Source organism: Dermacentor andersoni, chromosome 9 (assembly GCF_023375885.2).
Source record: "Dermacentor andersoni chromosome 9, qqDerAnde1_hic_scaffold, whole genome shotgun sequence".
In the NCBI taxonomy this organism is placed as follows: domain Eukaryota; kingdom Metazoa; phylum Arthropoda; class Arachnida; order Ixodida; family Ixodidae; genus Dermacentor; species Dermacentor andersoni.
This window is the reverse complement of record NC_092822.1, coordinates 119836658-119858274: the sequence shown is the minus strand read 5'-3', so window position 1 is coordinate 119858274 and position 21617 is coordinate 119836658. Positions and strand designations below refer to the sequence as shown.

At 46.8% G+C, this 21617-nt stretch overlaps 1 protein-coding gene across 1 annotated transcript in view; it reads left to right on the top strand.

Moving 5' to 3' along the window:
• The window catches only part of LOC129384468 (uncharacterized), a 187490-nt gene that overhangs the window by 29253 nt on the left and 136620 nt on the right, over nucleotides 1-21617 (top strand). Inside the window, exon 2 of the mRNA XM_055069932.1 lies at nucleotides 3292-3392. Coding sequence (XP_054925907.1) covers nucleotides 3292-3392 — 101 coding nt within the window. The remainder of the gene's footprint in view (nucleotides 1-3291; nucleotides 3393-21617) is intronic.

Sequence of the window (21617 nt, the reverse complement as noted above, 5' to 3'; positions counted from 1 at the left end):
GCGAGCCACATCTCACAGAGATTGGCTTTGGAAAACAATCAAACGCACTCCTAACAATAAAGACCTCCAATTAGAACATAATATTGCGAGAAATGAAGTAGTGTCTCTTCTCCGCGCTCCAAAACGTTGGTTTTTCTTACAAAATTTAATCAATCCTCCAAAAGTGCTAGCAAAACTTGGTAGCTGATAAACCATCTCAGAGGAAAATCCGAGTCTGTAAAATCTCTGATATAACATTTTGCCGGAAACCCTGTTGAAACAGCTGGCTTGTTCAATCATTTACTCAGTCAGGGTTCAACAGAGGCGTTATCTATGCCTAGGCATGATGTGACGCTTGGTGATTCTTTGACAGCATCTGCATTTTTACCGCGGCTTTCGAAATCTGACCTTGCCCGGATCATTTCCAGCTTTCGAACGAATAAACCACCTGGAGTAGATGGAAGATCTGTAAGCTTACTGAGAAGAAACTTTGAGGTGCTTTCAGATATTGTGCTTCTCATGTTAAATGGCTTCCTGGATGCTGGAACTATGCCAGAAAATCTAAAAACTGCTTTAGTTACACCACTCTATAAGGCAGGAAATAAATCTATTATTGAAAACGACCGGCCTATATCCATTTTGCCCCCATTATATCAGGTTATAGAAAAGTTTTGCTTCAGGTTATGACTTCTATCATTCAGAAGTTTTCAATTTTGTCTGACCGACAATTTGGTTTCATGCAAGGCCGGGATACCGTTTCGCTCCTGGAGGAATTTGCAGATGATTTGTATTCTACTTTTGAACACAATCTCTTTAGCTGTGCTTTGTTTCTCGAAGTATCCAAAGCTTTTGTTTCAGTGGGCCATGACATATTACTTCGCAAATTTAATCTTTCCGGTTTTAGGGGCCCCTTCTATACTGTACTTCAAAACTATCTCACCGACAGGTCACAAATGGTTGTTATAGGTATCAAATACTATAGCAGCAAGTTATCCCTTGGTGCTGGTGCCCTCAAGGGTCAATTTTATCGCCTCTTGTCTTTGATGTATTTGTGGAGGATTTCATTTCAGTAATGCCAAATGGTAAATTGTATGAGTTCGTGGACGATATCATCCTTCTAACAAAGCACGTTAATTGCAAAAAGGCTGTTGAATATCTGTAGCAATCGGTGCATGAAGCTATTGTCTGGCTTTCTAAAAACAAACTTACCGTTAATCAAAACAGACAAAAATTATATGCTTTAAAAATCCCCTTAAGATTGGAACCACGGTCATTCAAGTGTATATTCGTACTCAAGACAGCTTATCCTATCAGTGTACTCCTGTCGAAAATACAATCTCAGTTAAGTATCTCGTCATTCATTTCGATAGTGACTTGTCGTGGCATAATCACATGCATACTCGCATGCATACTCCAAACTAAAATCTGTCGCATGAGTACTTTTTAACATTAAAGGTTTCGTGCCGTTTCAGACTAAAAAATGATAGTACATTCCCTTGCATACAGCACCTTATGGTATCGTATAACAGTTTTCGCTTCCTGCTCCCAACGTTGGCAGGACCGATTTGATAACCGCTTAAAAAATATATTAAAAAGTGTGGCGTGTAATCGTGTGACACCATCAAGCAAAGGTATTTTTCATGATCTCGGTTTCCCCTCCTATCAATCTTTATTCATTTCCACGGTTGTGCTGTGCCATTTCTGGATGGATGAATTTAAGCATCCGCACGCCTCCCCGCGACCGCTGCGCAAAGAAAGGCGCTTCGTTGTACCGTGCGTATCTACTTGACGTGGAGCAGCAAGACGCTGCGTGTACGTACTCAAGATATTTAATAATTTGTCAGACGACTATTTTTCTGTGGACTCTCGGTCTAAATTGAACAGTCTATTGAACATGTTGTAATACAAATGCATGTACTCAGTTTCCTGTCGTTTGTCGCGGTTTAGCTGTGATTACTCTATGATTTTGTTTCGATGCCTTGGAAACCTGATCTACCTTTATCACTCTCATTTGTTTCCTTTTTCTTTGTTGGTTTTAAATCTGTGCTTGTATACTACAACCACATCGCTTAGCTGACAAGGCAAGGTAAAGTTGTGGAACACGTCTTTTGCGTGTGCAATGCCATTTTTGTACTCGGGTTCAGCACAGTTGTACGCGTGCGATTGTTCGGGCGTCATCGCCGCTTTCGCTCGGCGGAATATCCGTTTCTTTTTGTTTAACAAGCGCTTCAGATAGTCTTAAACCAAGAAGCTTTGGGAGAAGAAAGAATGCATTTTATAGGAATGTAGCTATCGATCAAGTAGGCAAGTTCTTCTTTAAAGAGAGACCAATTTCTTTGAACAGTGCGACTGTAAAAGGTTGGCATAAAGTCAGTGATAATTTCTTCAAGTTCGTTTTCTATGGCGGAGAAATTCGTGTTTTTATAATATTTAACGAATGTAGCCTGCCTCTTGTGAGGCGTACAGGCCTGAATACTGCGGTTAATAAAGCAATTATAGCTCCGGCCAGCCAAAATACTAGGGGTACACATCCAGCAGACAAGCTGTTCCCGCGAAAGCAGCAATCACCGATTCTATAGCTGACTTCTTGTTCTTGATAATTTGGTTACGTCGCTATACAAAAACAGCGCCATTAGCTGCTAACAAGTCTAATACTTCTGAGAGATTCCGGTTCACGTTTACCTCACGGGCTGAACCCCTCAAGCACGCGAGGTGCGATGAAATAAACGGGCTCACCGGATTCGATGCAGACTCAGAGAAGATGACTAGGTCTCGAACGCACTTCAAAACTGATGAACAGCAAATAATATCACTGTGACCAAATTGGCGTACCTCGGTGATTGTCTAAAAAGGGAAGTAGCCTTTCGAAGCTTCACTGAATTCCTTGCTGGTTCTTCATCTGTATCGTATGCATTGATAAACATGAGAGGCAAAGGGACACTGTTGATGTCACGGCGTAAATTTGAGCCAATCGGCCATTTGCGGGCAGGCATAGAGCTAGCCAAGGGGAAAGCACTTAAGCAGTAGAAGAAAGAGACCTCAGATTAGACTGACCAGCTTGAACTCGCCGTACAATAAAAAGCAAGGTGAATGAAACAAAACAAGACACAAAGCAAAAAATTAGAAATGCTAAACGAAAAGCAGGATACCGTTACACAATACTTCACCACACCAACCAGTTCGAACGACCAAGTCTTCGTTCTTCCTTTCACTGCTTCCTCACAGGAATTCTTGCAGTTTACTTTTAAGTAAACCTTTTCTTTTGCTCTACTTGTTGGTTTTTATAAAATGCATATTTTTTACTTTGAACAGGCAGAAAGAACCGTGCACGACAAACAAGAAAAAACCAGTATAAAGCCTTTTCCAGGATACAATATACATCACTTGGTGCGCTTTACGAAGCCCGATAAAAGGTAAGAACTTGTATTCAGGTATTTATCACAAAATAAGTATGTCCAAAACTATTGTTTCTTTGGGAGAAATTCGAGACATATTGCGGGCGATGTGAAGGAATATCGTCATGTTTATTACTACTTAGGGACTAAATAAAATTTGCTAAACCCTTGGTTCTGCGTTCCTAAAGGCCTTTTTTACGATACGCGTACAAAATTTCCCCATTGTCATAAGAGAACGAAAGGAGGAAGAAATGGTGCACTTGCAGAGAATAGGGGCCATGTAATTTGTTTACTTTGTTGTGTGGAATATAATTACAGCCTTTGTAGAAGATTACTTGAACAAGCGTTCCAGAGGGTTACGCATGAAGGAACTGAGCAATAAGTTTTACCAAAGTCTTTGAATTACTCCGTACGCCACAAAACTGGCATTCTTATGGAACAACGCGCGGGTGATCTTGTGCATGCTGGGAAAACAAAATCTTGAGTCCATTAAATAATTATATCCTTTGCGAAACATTGCTTAAGTGCTCTAAAGCATTTTACGGCAAGTATTAGATATGTTTCCCAGTCAAGCGTGAGAAATCTACGCGACATCAAGTTTACATTTGGTTTTGTGAGGCTAGTGCAATGTTAAGTGTAATTTGTGGTGTGTAACTGTTGAAAAATATTGGCACTTGCGCCCGAAGGGGAAGTATATCAAACGATAGGGAGGGGCGGAATTCACCGAGATGCGCAGTTCGTACGCAATTTGTCAGCCAAAAAGTTTCTACGCTGTGATAACGGCACAACCAACTTGCGGCGTCGTATTGAAGAGAGGAAGTCAAGCTCGGAATAAACAAAATGAAAGTGCGCTCAACTGGTAGCACGATCTCATACCTGCCTCTGTGGTTAGGCCAACATATATGTACACATGGTAGCGAAGGTGTGTAGAAGTCCATACGCCCTGCAATGGGCGCTTGTGGAGGCACGGCAGAGCCATCTACATTTCGCGGGACCAACAACAGGGTGAAAAAAAAAAAGTCAACGTTTGCCCTTCGAGGCTTGGTTCGCCAAGTGGTCTACTGCGCCAGCTCAGATCACATCGCATATGCAAAGCACACAACAGCACATGTACAAGAATACAAGTTGTATTCAAATTGCGTGAGTGACTCGAATGCATTTAAATCTGTACCAATAAATTGTTTGGTACAGCCACATGTTCGTATGCACCTTCACACATCTTTTTTTCTTTTTTTACTGCCAAGCTGTATATGGCTCGCCGATTCGTCCATCCGTCCATCCGTCTGTCGGTCACCTGTACGCTGAAAACTCCTCCGGCGCAACCACATGCGCATACGAGAAAAAAAAAAGACAAAGAGAGAGGCGCGTGATTGGTCAATACTACCTAGATGGTACAATGCCTGCTTTCTCCAATCCGTGATGTCACACTACCTGGCTCGGTATTTCCACTGAAAGGCTGGCGCGACGAACGCGGTGATGTCAAAATCACTGTTGCCTACTCGTGAGCATCCCCATCACATTCTATGGCAGTCGGGCCAGGTAACAAGGCGTCACGCATCGGAGTGAAAATGCCTTGCCGTCGAGGTGGTGTTAGATTAGCTGCGCCAGTAATGACGTCGTTGCTCTCCGCCGAAGCCGAGCGCGCCCGCAGCAGACCCTCTCCGGCTCAGAAATCAGTAGGCCACGCATCACACGTGCTCGTGAGCACGCAGCTTTCGATCAGCAACGCCGCCACCAGAACCGGGAAGGAGCTCGCCTACGCCGTCCCGGTGCTGCAGACCGGGCACAAGAAGAGGCTCGTGCAGCCAAGCGCAAGCAGCAAGTGCGTACCGAGGGTCCGGCAGCCTACCCAGCTGTCGTTTATTGAACCATCGGGATTAACCCAGTGATACACAACGCGGCCGCACGTTTCAGTTTCTCTGGTTAACCATCTATACGGAATGCTTGGGCGGTGGTTTTTTTTCTTTTTACATCTTGTTTTTAATGGATTGTTGTTCGACATATGTTGAAGACGTTCATATGCGATTGGGATAAATGCATTGTTTCTGAAATAATATTGTTGATATCAATGTATTGTACTAGGTAATAATCACGAATACAAATTATGATTAGAATGTAAATACATGTTCATATATTAGGTAATATTTAGTTATTACAATGTCAGATATAATTATATGTTTCATGTATATCACGTATGTTTTTCACTGCCAAATACAATCAGGGCCATAGCCCTTGTGGTGCTGCAAGCAGCTTTTTTGCTGCAGTCCTGGCATTTTGTCTTCTTTGTAAGGCCTGAATGCCAAATAAACTGTCTGTCTGTCAAGGTAAGCGAGAAGATTCGCCACGACATCACGTCACAATGTAACCTGAAAACACCCATCTGTATTTGTAGGCCTCATTCTATAATGGCACACATTACACTGGGGAGCCTTGAGAGTTTTCCGCGAATGCACAGCAATCGGTTCACAGACATCTCGAACTAAGTCACATATGCGTGCATCCTTAGCACCAAGACACATATGTTATTTCGGTGTTAGGATAAAATCAACATTACACTGAACTAATTCACTAGAACCACACTTTAGTCTTCACTGCCACAGCACGCGTGCCACGTGTACTCTAGTACTGCAGACATATCTAAAACATAATATATAGTGAAATGGCGGTTAAAAAGTAAGGGTACTGATCAAACCTCATAAGGTTACAACATATACAGTGTGTCCCATGTAACTTGACGTAAGAATTTGAAAATGAAAGGCGCGTCGGAAGCGAATTGAACCGAACGCATACTATTCGCACTGGGCTGTAGTAACTCAGGCAATTTTTCCCCCATAATTCACCCATTGCTTAAGTTTAATGACCCAACCTTTTATTTACTGGCTAAGAACCCCAAGTATGATACGCAGGTTTGTAGATCACCTTCAGAAACCATCGATCGAGTTGTTTCCTATAGGATACATCTCATGTAGTCCTTTTTTTACGGGTTGCAACTATAGACCGCGAAATATTAAAAGAAAGCCACGTGACGGAGCGCTTGTGCTTTGGTACCGTGCTGCGCTCAAGCGTGCATTCGGTGAAGGATGGCTGCATCGGGACTGGCGACGGGGAAGCGGCCGGCCGTTCTTTATCGCCTCGGTAGTGCTCGGCCAGCAGCATGTATTTGCGTAGTCTTCTGACGGGAGCCGCTTGACCCAGCTGCCTACAACTATCTAACACTCTGCCACGTCCCCGTCGCCACTGCAGCCGACCTTGTTCACCGAATGCACGTTTGAGAGGAGCACGATACCCCATCGCATAAAATCCCTCAGTGCCTAAATGTAGCGCAAACCATTTCCCTCGCCCTCCGCTCCGCTGACCCTATCGGCGCGGCCTCAACAGTCGCGCCACCTATGACAACCCTACCGCAGCGGAGAACGCCTAAAACGCGACCGGAGGAAATCTGCGGAAAACTTCGTTTTAGACTTGCGGAGGAGTTTTTGAGGCGAGGTTTTGCTACATCGGCCAGTAACTGGCCTCAGTAATGCCGTGTTCTAATTGCGCAATAGAATACAGAAAATGACGATTATTTAAGGCGTAAAGCTCCCGCAGGTTGCGAGTTCGTGTTGCTGAGGCGCAACGCATCCACGCGGAATGCTCAAGCACTCGCGAAATGCCAAAGGTTCAAGTTTTGACTGCTGAAAGTATGGGAATGAGGTTTCGTAGGTTCGTTTACGCACCTGCGGGATGCTTTTTTTCTGCCGGCGCGTGAGAGATTCCAACTGTCTGGGGGCAGCAATGCCTAGCAACTGTGCCGTTTCTGTTCTGCGTCTTTTACAGATGTGTGTAGCTGAAGCACGGGTTCTGGTGGCCATGAGCAACGTTTTCATACGTAGACGGTATTGATACTGTGAACGACCTAGCACTAGTTTTCGGAGCAGATGAAATCGCGTTTTTTTATTTATTATATTTGTTACACCGCAAGAGGCTGGAATTTCATAGCAAGAACGAACGAGATGGGAAAAATGAAGAGAGGTTCCAATAATAATTACACTGCCCCTATTAGCACCAGCAATACTTTAGCTGAACTGCAAATTTTATATTTGTATAGTGCGTGCGTCTGTATTCTTTTGCATTGTAAGTTTTCGCAGGGAGCCAGCGTCCCTGGAACTCGAACAGCACGAACAACAGAGTAAAAATTAATTCTTGGGCTTTACATGCCAAACCCACGATCTGATTATGAGGCACGCCGTAATCGTGGACTCGGTATTAATTTTGACGAGCTGGGGTACTTTAACATGCCCCCAATGCACGTGGGAGGGCCGTTTTTGTATTTCGCCCCCATCGAAATCTGACCGCACCGGCTGCGGTTTGATCCCGCGGCTCTCGTGCTTAGAAGCGTCACGACACAGCCGCTAAGCCACCGCGGCGGGTATAGAGACAGATAGAACAATAGGGTTGTAGGACCAAAGAGTCCTCAAATAGGTATAATCAAAGTGCTTATCACAGTCTCAGCGACAAGGAACGTATACAGCACCAATTTACACAATCCCCTGAGCTGCCCGGCTCGCACAAGCAATGAAACCCTAAGAAAAAAGAAGGATTAATTATTAATGCCAATTCCAACAGATGTACTAATTTTTGTCGTGGTACTGGGATGCAAACACACATAACTGATTTACGCGAAGCTTCCACTGCAACTCCGTCCACACTTCATAATCAAAAAGCGCGAAATTATTTGTCGCAAGAGATCGAAGGCCAGGTACAGCGCATTTGACGCATGCGATAGCCATTAGCCATTTGCTTAATCAGACGCATAAAACCTAAACGTTAAGCTGTAAAAATGTTCATCCTTATCAGGAGGCCTGTGGTCCTTTGCGGCCTTTCTCTGCTACAATAAGCATGCACACAAAACGTACCAGTAGCCGCTCCTAATACTGAGGACGCGTCCTGCAGCAGCCGGGATAGAGGCTAAATGCAAGAAGCCCGGTGCGCAGATTCCTGCTTGGCGTTCCGTAATTTCGTCTCGCAGGCGGGGCGCTTTTTACGTTGCGAGGTGCTTTTGTTGTCGCCACGATAGGTGCCTTTTTTATACAAGTACTGCTCACGAAGGGCACATGTAACCACTAAAAGGGACCTCAGGAGAGTACCTGAGGTTAGAAGATAGACCTGAGATAATGCAGGCACCGTAAGGTGTGTTCGTACACAAAATTGGCTGTCCGCGAGGCGACAGCGGGCAGCCGATTTTATACCCCCTTGGCACACACAGGTCTCGGCGAGCCCCAACACAAGGACCAGGCCTGGTTCTATATTTGGCGTTCTCGTTGTCGCTTTGATGTCCTGGAGACGCCGCCAATAATACGAAATAATGACACGTTCTTACAACTAGTACAAAAATATATTAAAGAAATACAATCACACCCAGGCACCAACTTCTGACGCAGCGCTTCTGACGCTTCTGACGCTACTGCGCCTGTGCGGGGTCAATTACGGAACGCCAACGAGGAATTTACCGGCCCTTGTACTGCACGGTGGAAGTGCACGTTAAGCATCCTCAAGTGACCTAAATAAAGTTATACCGAGTAATCCACCGCGACCTCACTCACAGCCTCAGTCGCTTCAGGATATAAAATATGTTAAACACCTCAAACAATATTAACACGTGCGAGCGTACTTTGGAGCTGAACGAATGCTTCGTAAGCGTTAGTGAGCCTTGGAAAAGCGTCGACAATGTGCTAATTTCCGTTAGACCTGAAAAAAATTGCCTGAATAAGGTCGCTTTTATGTCACAGTAAACTTAAGCGCTCTAAAAACGGCGCACGACATAGGCGCATATGCAAGCACTTTTTCTAAAGAGGCAGGCTTAAACTAGGTTCGAAATAAGCGGTAGTGAGGAACCGTGTCTCTTCGCAAACCGTGCGCTTTTTGCAACCTCCTTGCAGTCAGCCCGTCCAGCGCTATGCATCCACGATTTTCTTTGTGCGTTGCGATAGCCGGATGGTCAACAAAAAAGCATTTTCCACCCGCCTTGTCGGTTGCGGCAACCGGAGGCGCAGCAGCACGACATCACGGTGAAGTCCTCTTCCCTAACACACTTGATTTGGTCCACTAACGCGCTCGGTCAATCGGTTTGCGCTTACTTTCGTCGCCCTACGCCGACAATGGCGGTCGGATCGCGTTGAAAAGAAAAAAAAATGTACCAAAGCGTAACGCGTGCCTCCACATGACACGGGTTGGACAATGGGGGAGCGGAAGATGCTGGCGCGACAGGAGACGGCGAGGAGGAAACGCCGGGGAGAGCGGGGTGGCGGAAAGATCTAAGGATGGCAGTACAAATGAAAGATGAAGGGGCTTTAACTGCGCAAGCGCTCCCTCACATGACTTCCCCTTTTTTTGCAATATTTCGCGGGCTCTCTTTGCAACCTGAAAAAAGGACTACGCGAGACATCGTAGAGCAAACAACTCGATCGGCGGTTTCTTAAGGTGCTCTACAAACCTGCATTTGGGCTCCTCAGCCAATAATGAAATAGTTGGGTAATTTAACTTAATTATTTAGTTACGGCTAAAACGAAAAACTTGCCTGAGTTACTATAGGTTATTACGAATACTATGCTCTCAGTTCAATTCACTTCCGACGCGCCTTTCATTCTTATAGTCCTGGCTCGTGTTACGCGGCGTACCCTGTATATTGCCATTGCTTTTTATGATTAAGAATAAGAGAGTAGTAACCATATTACTGCGTTAAATACGGTAATTCAATCTCGGCATATCCCACCCCGCATCACCACGAGCAAACTTCAGGAAGTCTGCGCAGTTTAGTAATCATAATTATTCGCGGATGGAAGAAAACAGCCTGTGACTCTACATTTTCTTATTCTAATGACATTGTACTTCTTCAAATGGTTCCACTGGTGATGTAATGGATGCACAATGATCATAAACTAAGTGTTTTGCCCCGCGAGAAGCATTCGAGCTCCAATCGCACCACCTTAATTGATGATGCTGCTCATTGGTTTGTAAGCACATTTCAGCCTCGCCATCGCGACCATGTGACTTGACCTTGGTTTACGCTATATTCTTAACAGAAAATTAATGCACTCCGTTATTTGGCAGCTGCCTTTTATGGCGTCTGCTCCATAGCCGACAAATGGCAACCACCCTCACCCGTTCGCCGCACAGCCGTCAAAAGAATGGAAAAAGAAGCGTCATGCATTCTTCTTACATTTCGACGAGACAGGAGTGATGGACACACGGTGACATATATGGTATAGAAAAAGAGGCCTAGCGGAGCAACTGCTGACCATGTCGGGCATGATAACTCTGCCTGTAAAGGGCTACAAAGCAACACCACCACGACTATATTATTACGCGACTAAATGCCATTATTTCGATAGAAAATACGGAAATGAAAAAAAAAGCTGCACAATAAACAGTTCATATAGTATGAAGCAAAAATTTAAAGAAAAGATAGATTACGTGGTTTTACGTGCCCAAACCACTTTCTGATTATTAGGCACGCCGTAGTGGGGAACTCCGAAAATTTGGACAACTTGGGGTTCTTTAACGTGCACCTAAATCTAAGTACACGGGTGTTTTCGCATTTCGCCCCCATCTAAATGCAGCCGCCGTGGCCGGGATTCCATCTCGCGACCTCGTCCTTAGCAGTCCAACACCATAGCCACTAAGCAATCACGGCGGGTATCCTCATGGCAAGGCGACCAGTACACGTATGTTCATCGGTGTGGTATGTGGTCGCGCGGTGCACAGTTGCATGTGTGGTTCTAATGCTGTGCATAGGGTATATATTAGTACATAGGGTATATAACCGGTCAATTGAAATTTATTGAAATTGAAGTCTAAGAGTCCGGTCAACGATGGAGGCGAGCGTCAACTGACGACGAAATGCGCATAGGACCCCTGTCGATGACACGGAGAGTTATGAAAGAACCCCTAAACAGATGCAGAAAGAAGCCACGGCTACCAACCCTCCCAAATTATGACAGAAAACGACACTACCTAACATCCGTACGCGCAACTTTCGCTGCCTATCATGCTTTAACATCGTATCAGCATTCATTGCTTCTTCTTCTTGGCTCCTTCCTCAGCTGATAAAAGACGATGAGGCCTCGCACCATGCCAAGCGCTTGTCTTGCAGGTTCAGGCGGTCGCATTCCGACAGAAGCGAAATGCTCAAAGGAGGGCGCACATCAATTTTCGAAACAGGTAATAAATCATATGTTGGTGATGTCAGGGTCTCGAGCCCCTAACAGCATTATCTGTCATAGCTCAAGTGGCATCTCACATAAGTCAAGGCTAATCGGTCGACATCGCCACAATCATCAGCGGCAACGTTTCGATAAATTTGCTAGCCTCATTAAACACGCGATCAACTGCACGTCGAAATTATGCAGAGCACCTTAAACGAAGTGCGTAATGGTTCAGCATTATGCCTGGTTTCGGATCAAATCGATTCAAGTCGTCCATCTTGCGACCCTGACGGACTTAGTTTAAAGTAGTAACTGCCCAAATAGTGCGATGCCAAGGTGGCGGTGGTGGTATCCAGGCGGCGCCCGACGCCGTTCTGTAGACACGTGTATGCGGCCTCGCAGTACGAAGCGAACTGCGACTCCAGAGCAACAGTCCGTTAATATTTCGTATGAACTTTGGATGTGGTAAAATGCCATGAGCCTATTTTTATGTTCACTGCAGGATGAAGGTCTCTCCCATTGATGTCTAATTACTGCTGACGTGCGCTGATCCCAAGTTATGCCTGTAAATTTCGTTATTTCATTACCCTACCGCATTTTCTGCTGTGTTCGCCAGTTTCCTTTCCCCCAGTAAACCCACGATGTATTTGGAATGAACCACCGATTACCTGCCCTACGAATTACGCGGCCTCCCCAGCTCCATTTTTTCGTCTTAATATATACAAGAACTACTCTTTGGTCTCTCATCCACACCACTCGCTTCCTGTCTCTTGGCGTTAGGCCTAACATTTTTCGTTCCATTGCTTCTTTAAGCGGTCCTTACCTTGTTCTCAAACTTAACTTTTAACCTCTAAGTTTCTGGCCCATAGGACAGTACTTCAAGAATAGAATGATAGTGCACTTTTCTTTTCAATGAAAGTGGTGATCTCCCGGTCATGATTTGCGATGCCAGTCGTATGAGCTTCGACCAATTTTTCACTCTTCTCTAAATTTCCGCCTCATGATCATGGTTCCCTGTGAGTAATTGATCCAGATAAGCTTACTCCTGTACACACTCTAGAGGCTGAGTGGACATAATGAATTGTTGTTCCCTTGACAATTTATTCAATACCTTCGCCTTCTGAATATTATTCATCAATCTAATCTTGCATTTTCTTGGTTAAGATCCTCAATCAATTGCTGCCATGTGTCCCCAGTTGCTCTGCAGGGCAATGTCAGCGGTAAGCTGAACGCTGTCGACATATTGGCCTTCGATCGTCGCTCCTAATCCTTGCCAGTCTGACAGCTTGAATATGTTGAACGGGATTGGTGACGTCGGAATGACGACGAGGGATTGTTCCAGGAAGCACGAGCGCCATTGTTTGGTTCTTGCGATGCCAATGGAGGCTGGTAACAACGCTCGCTGTGTTCGGGTCGACAATAACTGGCGAATGGCGGACGCAGAGGGGAGGAAGCAGTACGGTTGTTACAATGGCGAGCAATGTGACCAATACGCCAGCAGGCAGAACAGATTGGACGATCATCTGCGGTTCGCCACTGCGCTTCATTTCGGTAGCGTGCAGGATACCGCTTACCAGTCGATGCACCTGGAACATGAGATGAGAGCACATGCAGAATGAACTACAAGATTAGCCAGTTCTCGGAATATTGCATGCACAATTGTGCTCTAGGCAACGTTTACCGTTAGAAGGTTATCTAGTGAGGCGAGTCTAGCAGTGTTATTGGAGGAAATAGAGGGTAGTAAATGCGATATGATAGGGCTCACTGAAGTTAGGAGGCCAAAAGAAGCATACACAGTGCTAAAAAGCGGGCACGTCCTGTGCTACCGGGGTTTAAATGAGAGACGAGAACTAGGAGTCGGATTCCTGATTAATAAGAACATAGCTGGTAACATACAGGAATTCTATAGCATTAACGAGAGAGTGGCAGGTCTTGTTGTGAAACTTAATAAGAGGTACAAAATGAAGGTTGTACAGGTCTACGCCTCTACATCCAGTCATGATGACCAGGAAGTCGAAAGCTTCTATGAAGACGTGGAATCGGCGTTGGGTAAAGTCAAAACAAAATACAGTACACTGATGGGCGACTTCACTGCCAAGGTAATCAAGAAGCAGGCTGGAGACAAGGCAGTGCGGGAATATGGCATAGGCACTAGGAATGGCAGGGGAGAGTTATTAGTACAGTTTGCGGAACAAAATCATATGCGGATAATGAATACCTTCTTCCGCTAGCGAGATAGCCGAAAGTGGACGTTGAGGAGCCCGAACGGCGAGACTAGAAATGAAATAGACCTCATACTCTGCGCTAACCCTGGCATCATACAAGATGTGGACGTGCTCAGTAAGGTGCGCTGCAGTGACCATAGGATGGTAAGAACTCGAATTAGCCTAGGCCTGAGGAGGGAACGGAAGCAACTGGTACATAAGAAGTCGATCAATGAGTTAGCGGTAAGAGGGAAAACAGAGGAATTCCAGATCAAGCTACAGAACAGGTATTCGGCTTTAACTCAAGAAGAGGACCTTAGTGTTGAAGCAATGAACGGCAATCTTGTGGGCATCATTAAGGAATGTGCAATAGAAGTCGGTGGTAACTCCGTTAGACAGGATACCAGTAAGCTATCGCAGGAGACGAAAGATCTGATCAAGAAACGCGAATGTATGAGAGCCTCTAACCCTACAGCTAGAATAGAACTGGCAGAACTTTCGAAGTTAATCAACAAGCGTGAGACAGCTGACATAAGGAAGTATAATATGGATAGAATTGAACATGCTCTCAGGAACGGAGGAAGCCTAAAAGCAGTGAAGAAGAAACTAGGAATTGGTAAGAATCAGATGTATGCGTTAAGAGACAAAGCCGGCAGTATCATTACTAATATGGATGAGATAGTTCAAGTGGCTGAGGAGTTCTATAGAGATTTATACAGTACCAGTGGCACCCACGACGATAATGCAAGAGAGAATAGTCTAGAGGAATTCGAAATCCCACAGGTAACACCGGAAGAAGTAAAGAAAGCCTTGGAAGCTATGCAAAGGGGGAAGACAGCTGGGGAGGATCAGGTAACAGCAGATTTGTTGAAGGATGGTGGGCAGATTGTTCTAGAGAAACTTGCCACCCTATATACGCAATGCCTCATGACTTTGAGCGTACCGGAATCTTGGAAAACGCTAATATAATCCTAATCCATAAGAAAGGGGACGCCAAAGACTTGAAAAATTATAGACCGCTCAGTTTACTGTCCGTTGCCTACAAAGTATTTACTAAGGTAATTGCAAATAGAATCAGGAACACCTTAGACTTCCGTCAACCAAAGGACCAGGCAGGATTCCGTAAAGGCTACTCAACAATAGACCATATTCACACTATCAATCAGGTGATAGAAAAATGTCCGGAATATAATCAACCTTTATATATAGCTTTCATTGATTACGAGAAAGCGTTTGATTCAGTCGAAACCTCAGCAGTCATGGAGGCATTGCGTAATCAGGGTGTAGACGAGCCGTATGTAAAAATACTGAAAGATATCTATAGCGGCTCCACAGCCATCGTAGTCCTCCATAAAGAAAGCAACAAAATCCTAATAAAGAAAGGCGTCAGGCAGGGAGATACGATCTCTCCGATGCTATTCACAGCGTGTTTACAGGAGGTATTCAGAGACCTGGATTGGGAAGAATTGGGGATAAGAGTTAATGGAGAATACCTTAGTAACTTGCCATGCGCTGATGATATTGCCTTGCTTAGTAACTCAGGGGACCAACTGCAATGCATGCTCACTGACCTGGAGAGGCAAAGCCGAAGGGTTGGTCTAAAAATTAATCTGCAGAAAACTAAAGTAATGTTTAACAGTCTCGGAAGGGAACAGCAGTTTACAATAGGTAGTGAGGCACTGGAAGCGGTAAGAAAATACATCTACTTAGGACAGGTAGTGACTGCGGATCCGGATCATGAGACTGAAATAATCAGAAGAATAAGAATGGGCCGGGGTGCGTTTGGCAGGCATTCTCAGATCATGAACAGCAGGTTGCCATTATCGCTCAAGAGAAAAGTTTATAACAGCTGTGTCTTACTAGTACTCATGTACGGGGCAGAAATCTGGAGGCTTACGAAAAGGGTTCTACTTAAACTGAGGACGACGCAACGAGCTATGGAAAGAAGAATGATTGGTATGACGTTAAGGGATAAGAAAAGAGCAGATTGGGTGAGGGAACAAACGCGAGTTAATGATATCTTAGTTGAAATCAAGAAAAAGAAATGGGCAATGGCAGGACACGTAATGAGGAGGGAAGATAACCGATGGTCATTAAGAGTCACGGAATGGATTCCAAGGGAAGGAAAGCGTAGCCGAGGGCGGCAGAAAGTTAGGTGGTCGGATGAGATTAAGAAGTTTGCAGGGACAACATGGCCACAATTAGTACATGACCGGGGTAGTTGGAGAAGTATGGGAGAGGCCTTTGCCCTGCAGTAGGCATAACCAGGCTGATGATGATGATGATGACACGCTCATACGTGGCGATCCAGTCTTCCTCGTCGAGGTGGTGGATGCCGCAGAACGTTCCTGGATCCGACGGCTGAGCCAGCACAACCGTCGGGTTGATAGGTGGTGTGGGTCGCGCCATGTCGGGTCCTGTTTCGAACATCATATTGTCCGGTCTTAGCTGACGACCACTGCGGAGCTCCATTGTTGTTTCTCATGGGCAACGGCACTTCTCACCAATTGGTCTCGTGGAAGATGCCATATATAATGGTGTATTTACAATATTTACAAGAGAGACAACGATGCATACACAAGATGGATATCGAGGCCGATTTCGCCTCTACACGTCAAATCGTCTTCTGATTGGTGCCACTCTTGGTTGCGTCGTAATATCAAGGGTGTTGTCAATCTCAGTGATGTCATTGACGTATAACAAAAACAGGGTAGGACCCAATATCGATCCTTGTGTACTCCATTTCTTAAATTTACCTGTGTAGAGGAATAATTAGTAACATTTGTAGATTAGAAGCTTTTCTCGGGATAGTTTATTAATTTCAACGACGTGGCACGTATTCCATAACATTGCTATTTTAATAGTATAGTGTGATTAACGGAATAAACGCTTTTCGCAATTCTAGCAACAGCCCTAATGTGTAATCCTTTCCTTACTTCTCCTTTGCATCAAGTAGCGTTTACCCAGTTGACTTAATTGAGCTTTGAAATCCAAACAGCGAACTGTATATGATATTATTTCTCCAGGAACTTGTTTCTGCGATTATTAATTGCCCTCTCAAAGACCTTCCAGAAACAGGCAATACCGATATTGGCCGATAATTTGTAAGGATGTTTTTGTCTCCGGATTTGGATGTTGGAACAAACCTTGCTATATTCACTTGATCAGAGAACATGCCAGTGTCGAACATTAAGATAATAATTTGAGCGAGAGCGTTTTCTAGTAACACGGAAACATACTTTACTGGCTGAGCACTAAATTCATCTTAACCAGCGGCGACTCCATTTTTTTATTCTATTAAGTGACTCTTCAGTCTCTTGCGGGGAGACGTGAGGCAAAACAAGAGAATTTAGTGAGGAACTGAAATGCCTTGTGCTTGTTGACTGCCTATAGTTAGTTGCGCTCTCTGCCTTTTATGACTGTATAAAATACTCATTGATGGTGTTGCAAAATAAATCGAATAGAACTTTATTCCAACATTCGGGATGCTGAGGGCCGTGGTCAGAAAGCCGCTACACGGGCTTGACTCGGACCACGACCCAGTACAAAGGGCAGGGACAAGCGAACACTGCAACATAAGGCTGCATTTAAGGGGAAAAAATAAGAAATTGTGCATAGTAAGCCAAACAATAATCTCAGACATATTGCTACGGAACAATATGTGCGATCACGAAAAGGCGAGCAGTGTGAAGACGACGACGACAATTACAAGCTAGCGCGGGCTGTTGCCTCTTGGCCAAGCGCAGCGTATTTTCTTGTAAATATACTTGTACATAGCTTTTCCTCTGCGTCTTCCTACGTAACATATCTGGTGGAGGTGGACGTTCCCTGTACCTCGTCACCGAGCTTCGCAGTGGACGGTACGTCGAGCCTTCCTTCATGGCTCCCGGTGACGAGAACCCGACTCCGCCGGCTCCCACACCTGCTGCCACTTCGACAACCTACATCACTCTCCCCGCTCCCCGTGATCCTAGCGTATTCTCGGGCAAAGATGGGGAAGACGTCGATGACTGGATCAGCCTGTATGAACACGTCAGCCGCAATAACCGGTGGGACCCTACTATTATGCTCGCCAACGTAGTCTTTTACCTCGGTGGCACACCTAGAGTTTGGTATCGCACGCACGAAGATGAGCTCACCAGTTGGGATTCATTTAAGGCACAGCTTCGAGGCTTGCTCGGCAACCCCTACGGTCACCAACTTGCCGCGCAGAAGGCGCTTTCCGGGCGTGTGCAGACGTCAAAAGAGCCAAGACGTACATTCAGGACGTCTTCGCTCTGTGCCGCAAAGTTCACACCCACATTACTCAGTCAGACAAGGTTGCCCACATCCTCAAAGGCATTGCCGATGACGCCTTCAACTTGCTCGTTTGCAACAACGTAACGACGGTGGATGCTGTTATAAAAGAGTGCCGCCACCTGGAACTCGCTAAAAGCCGACGCATTGACCAGCAGTTTGCCCGTCTGCCCAACACGCCAGCGACATCTTCCTGTGCCGACACTCCTCGTCCCAACAACACTGCCGATGTTACCAGGATCATCCGGTGTGAGATCGAGGCCGCCTATCCGGCTGCCTTCGACTCCAGTCCCACCAACACATCTGCAGTCACGGTCTCACTGATCCAGGCAGTTGCCCGCCAAGAGTTCGAAAACATGGGTCTTCACACCATCTGCTCGGCCCATCGTCCTGATACCCGCCCGGCTTCTTCGATTCCGCACCGTCCCGCATCGTATTACCCACCACGTTTCCGCAACCCATCTGAATGGCGCACTGCTAACGACAAGCCCATTTGTTTCCACTGCCATCGAATCGGGCACATTTCTCGACACTGTCGCAGTCGCTGGAGTTCCCCGACCCGGTCTACTTATACTATCTACTCTCGCCCCCCAGGTGGCCCTTCTCGTCCCTATGCCGCACGCTCCGATAACGCCGCCGCTGATTCTCCTGCACCGAACCGCTCCTATTCTCGTTCGTCTTCGCCCCAACGACGACAATCTCGCTCTCCCCAGCCCCGTCGCTCCTATTCGCCGACTCCCTTTGGACGCCGCTCCCAGCCGGAAAACTAGACCATGCAGCGCCTCGAGGTGACGCTGCATTGCTCCCTACGCTGCCAAATCCTCTACTGACGTTTCCCACTCATCTGAACCTTCTTGACGTGCAAGTCGATGGTCTTTCTGTGTCTACACTCATAGACACTGGGGCGCATTTGTCCGTAATGAGCGCTGACCTTCGTAACCGGCTCAAGAAAATTATCACGCCCGCCACGACGCCTGTTGTCGGTGTCGCCGATGGCGCAACAGCCCCGGGTGGTATGTGTACCACCCGCGTCTCGTTCGCCGACCGCTCAACAATCGTGCTATTCACAGTCATCGCCCACTGTCCCCACGACATCATCCTCGGCTTAGACTTCCTCTCCGCACATTTTGCTCTCATCGATTGTTCCGCCAGTACTCTCCGCCTTGACCTGCCTGTTCTGGATCCTGCTGAACCACACCCCAGTCGCCTCAGTTCCGTCGACTTCGTTCGCTTGCCACCTTCGGCACTGACCTGCGTTGACCTAGTGTCATCCCCACCAGTCCCCGACGGTCACTACATCGCGGTTCCTATGCAAGCCGTCCTCCTTACGCACGGGATCACAGTACCTCATACAGTTTTATCTATTACGGCGAACTGCGTCTGCCTGCCAGTGGTCAACTTTGGCTTGACGACACAAGTGCTGCTACGCGGGATGTCTCTGGCCCAGCTTTGCTCATTCGAGGATCACTCAGTAGCATCCATTGCAGTAGACGACACTTCATGCGATACTCTTCTACCATCGCAGTCGGCAAATTGTCCCATCGCTGACTTACAGAAAATGATTGCGCCCGACTTGCCGTCCGAGCACGCTCGTGAACTCTACCGCGTTCTGTTTTCCTACCACGATATTTTTGACTTTAACGATCGTCCTTTGGCCCCAACTACAGCTGTTAAATATCGCATTAATACCGGCGATGCCCCTCCTATTCATCGCCGCCCGTATCGAGTGTCACCGGCTGAGCGTCAAGTTATTCACGCCGAAGTTCGCAAAATGCTTGCCAAGAACATAATTGAACCGTCATGTAGTCCATGGGCGTCACCTGTTGTACTGGTCAAAAAGAAGGATGGCTCATGGCGATTTTGCGTGGATTATCGGCACCTTAACAGGGTTACCAAAAAGGACGTGTATCCCCTACCTCGGATTGATGACGCCCTTGACTGCCTCCACGGTGCTCGCTACTTCTCCTCTATTGACCTTCGCTCCGGCTACTGGCAGATTGCCGTGTACGATATCGACCGCGAAAAGACAGCTTTTGTAACACCCGACGGTGTTTATCAATTCAGAGTGATACTGTTCGATCTATGTAACGCCCCTGCCACTTTTGAACGCATGATGGACTCCCTTCTTCACGGTTTCAAATGGTCCACGTGCCTGTGCTACTGGGATGACGTTATGGTATTCTCCCCAACGTTCGCTACGCACCTCGAGCGCCTCTCAGCAGTCCTGGACATTTTTCGTCGAGCCGGTCTGCAACTCAATGCATCCAAGTGCCAATTCGGCCGTCGCCAGATTACCGTCCTTGGACACCTCGTTGACGCGAACGGAGTGCAACCGGACCCAGGCAAGATCCATGCTGTTACTCACTTCCCTGTTCCGAAGTGTTTCAAGGATGTGCGCAGCTTCGTCGGCCTTTCTTCGTACTTCCGCCCTTTCATGAAAAATTTCTCCGCCATAGCGCGACCACTAACCGAGCTTTTGAAAAAAGACGCCCCTTTCCAGTGGGGCGATAACGAGGCCTCTGCATTCTCGCGTCTAATGGACCTTCTCACAACGCCTCCCGTTCTGGCCCATTTCCATCCTTCTGTGCCTACCGAAGTCCGTACTGATGCCAGCGGTAACGGAATTGGCGCAGTACTGGCACAACGCCAGCGCGGCCACGACCGTGTTATCGCTTCGCCAGCAGGCTCATCTCACCCGCGGAGCGCAACTATTCCATTACTGAGCGTGAGTGTCTGGCTCTAGTTTGGGCGGTTGCGAAATTCCGTCCATACTTATATGGCCGACCCTTTTCCGTTGTCACAGACCATCACGCGCTTTGTTGGTTATGTTCACTGAAAGATCCTACAGGAAGACTTGGTCGCTGGGCCTTACACGTGCAAGAATATTCGTATACTGTCACCTATAAATCTGGCCGACTACACAAGGACGCTGACCGCCTGTCTCGCTGCTCGGTAGACGAGCCTGACCACGCCGACAGTAGTAGCGCCAACAGCATTTTCTCTGTGCCTGCCTTCGCTAACATCGCCGATGAGCAGTACCGAGACCTATCGCTGCGAGCACTCATCGAGCGTCTGCGCTCTACACCTACCGACGCTTCCGTTCGCCGATATGTCCTCCAGGGCGGCATTCTGTATCGAAGGAACTTCCTCCCTGACGGCTCTGATCTTCTTCTTGACGTGCGAAAACATCTACGACAGACTGTGCTCTTTTAGGTGCATGACGCACCCACTGCAGGACATCTTGGGGTAACCCGCACGTACGACCGCGTCCGCCGCCCCTTCTATTGGCCTGGTCTCGCTCGCTCCGTCCGACGCTATGCTGCTGCCTGTGATCCCTGCCAGCGTCGGAAAACACCTCAGGTGCTACCTGCCGGTCATCTCCAGCCGATCACCGTCCCTGTGGAACCGTTCGTTCGTGTTGGATTAAACCTCCTCGGTCCCTTTCCCACGTCATCCTCTGGAAAGAAATGGGTAGCCGTCGCAACTTATTATACCACCCGATACGCTATCACGCGGGTTCTCCCTACCAGTTGCGCCACTGACGTCACGGACTTTCTTTT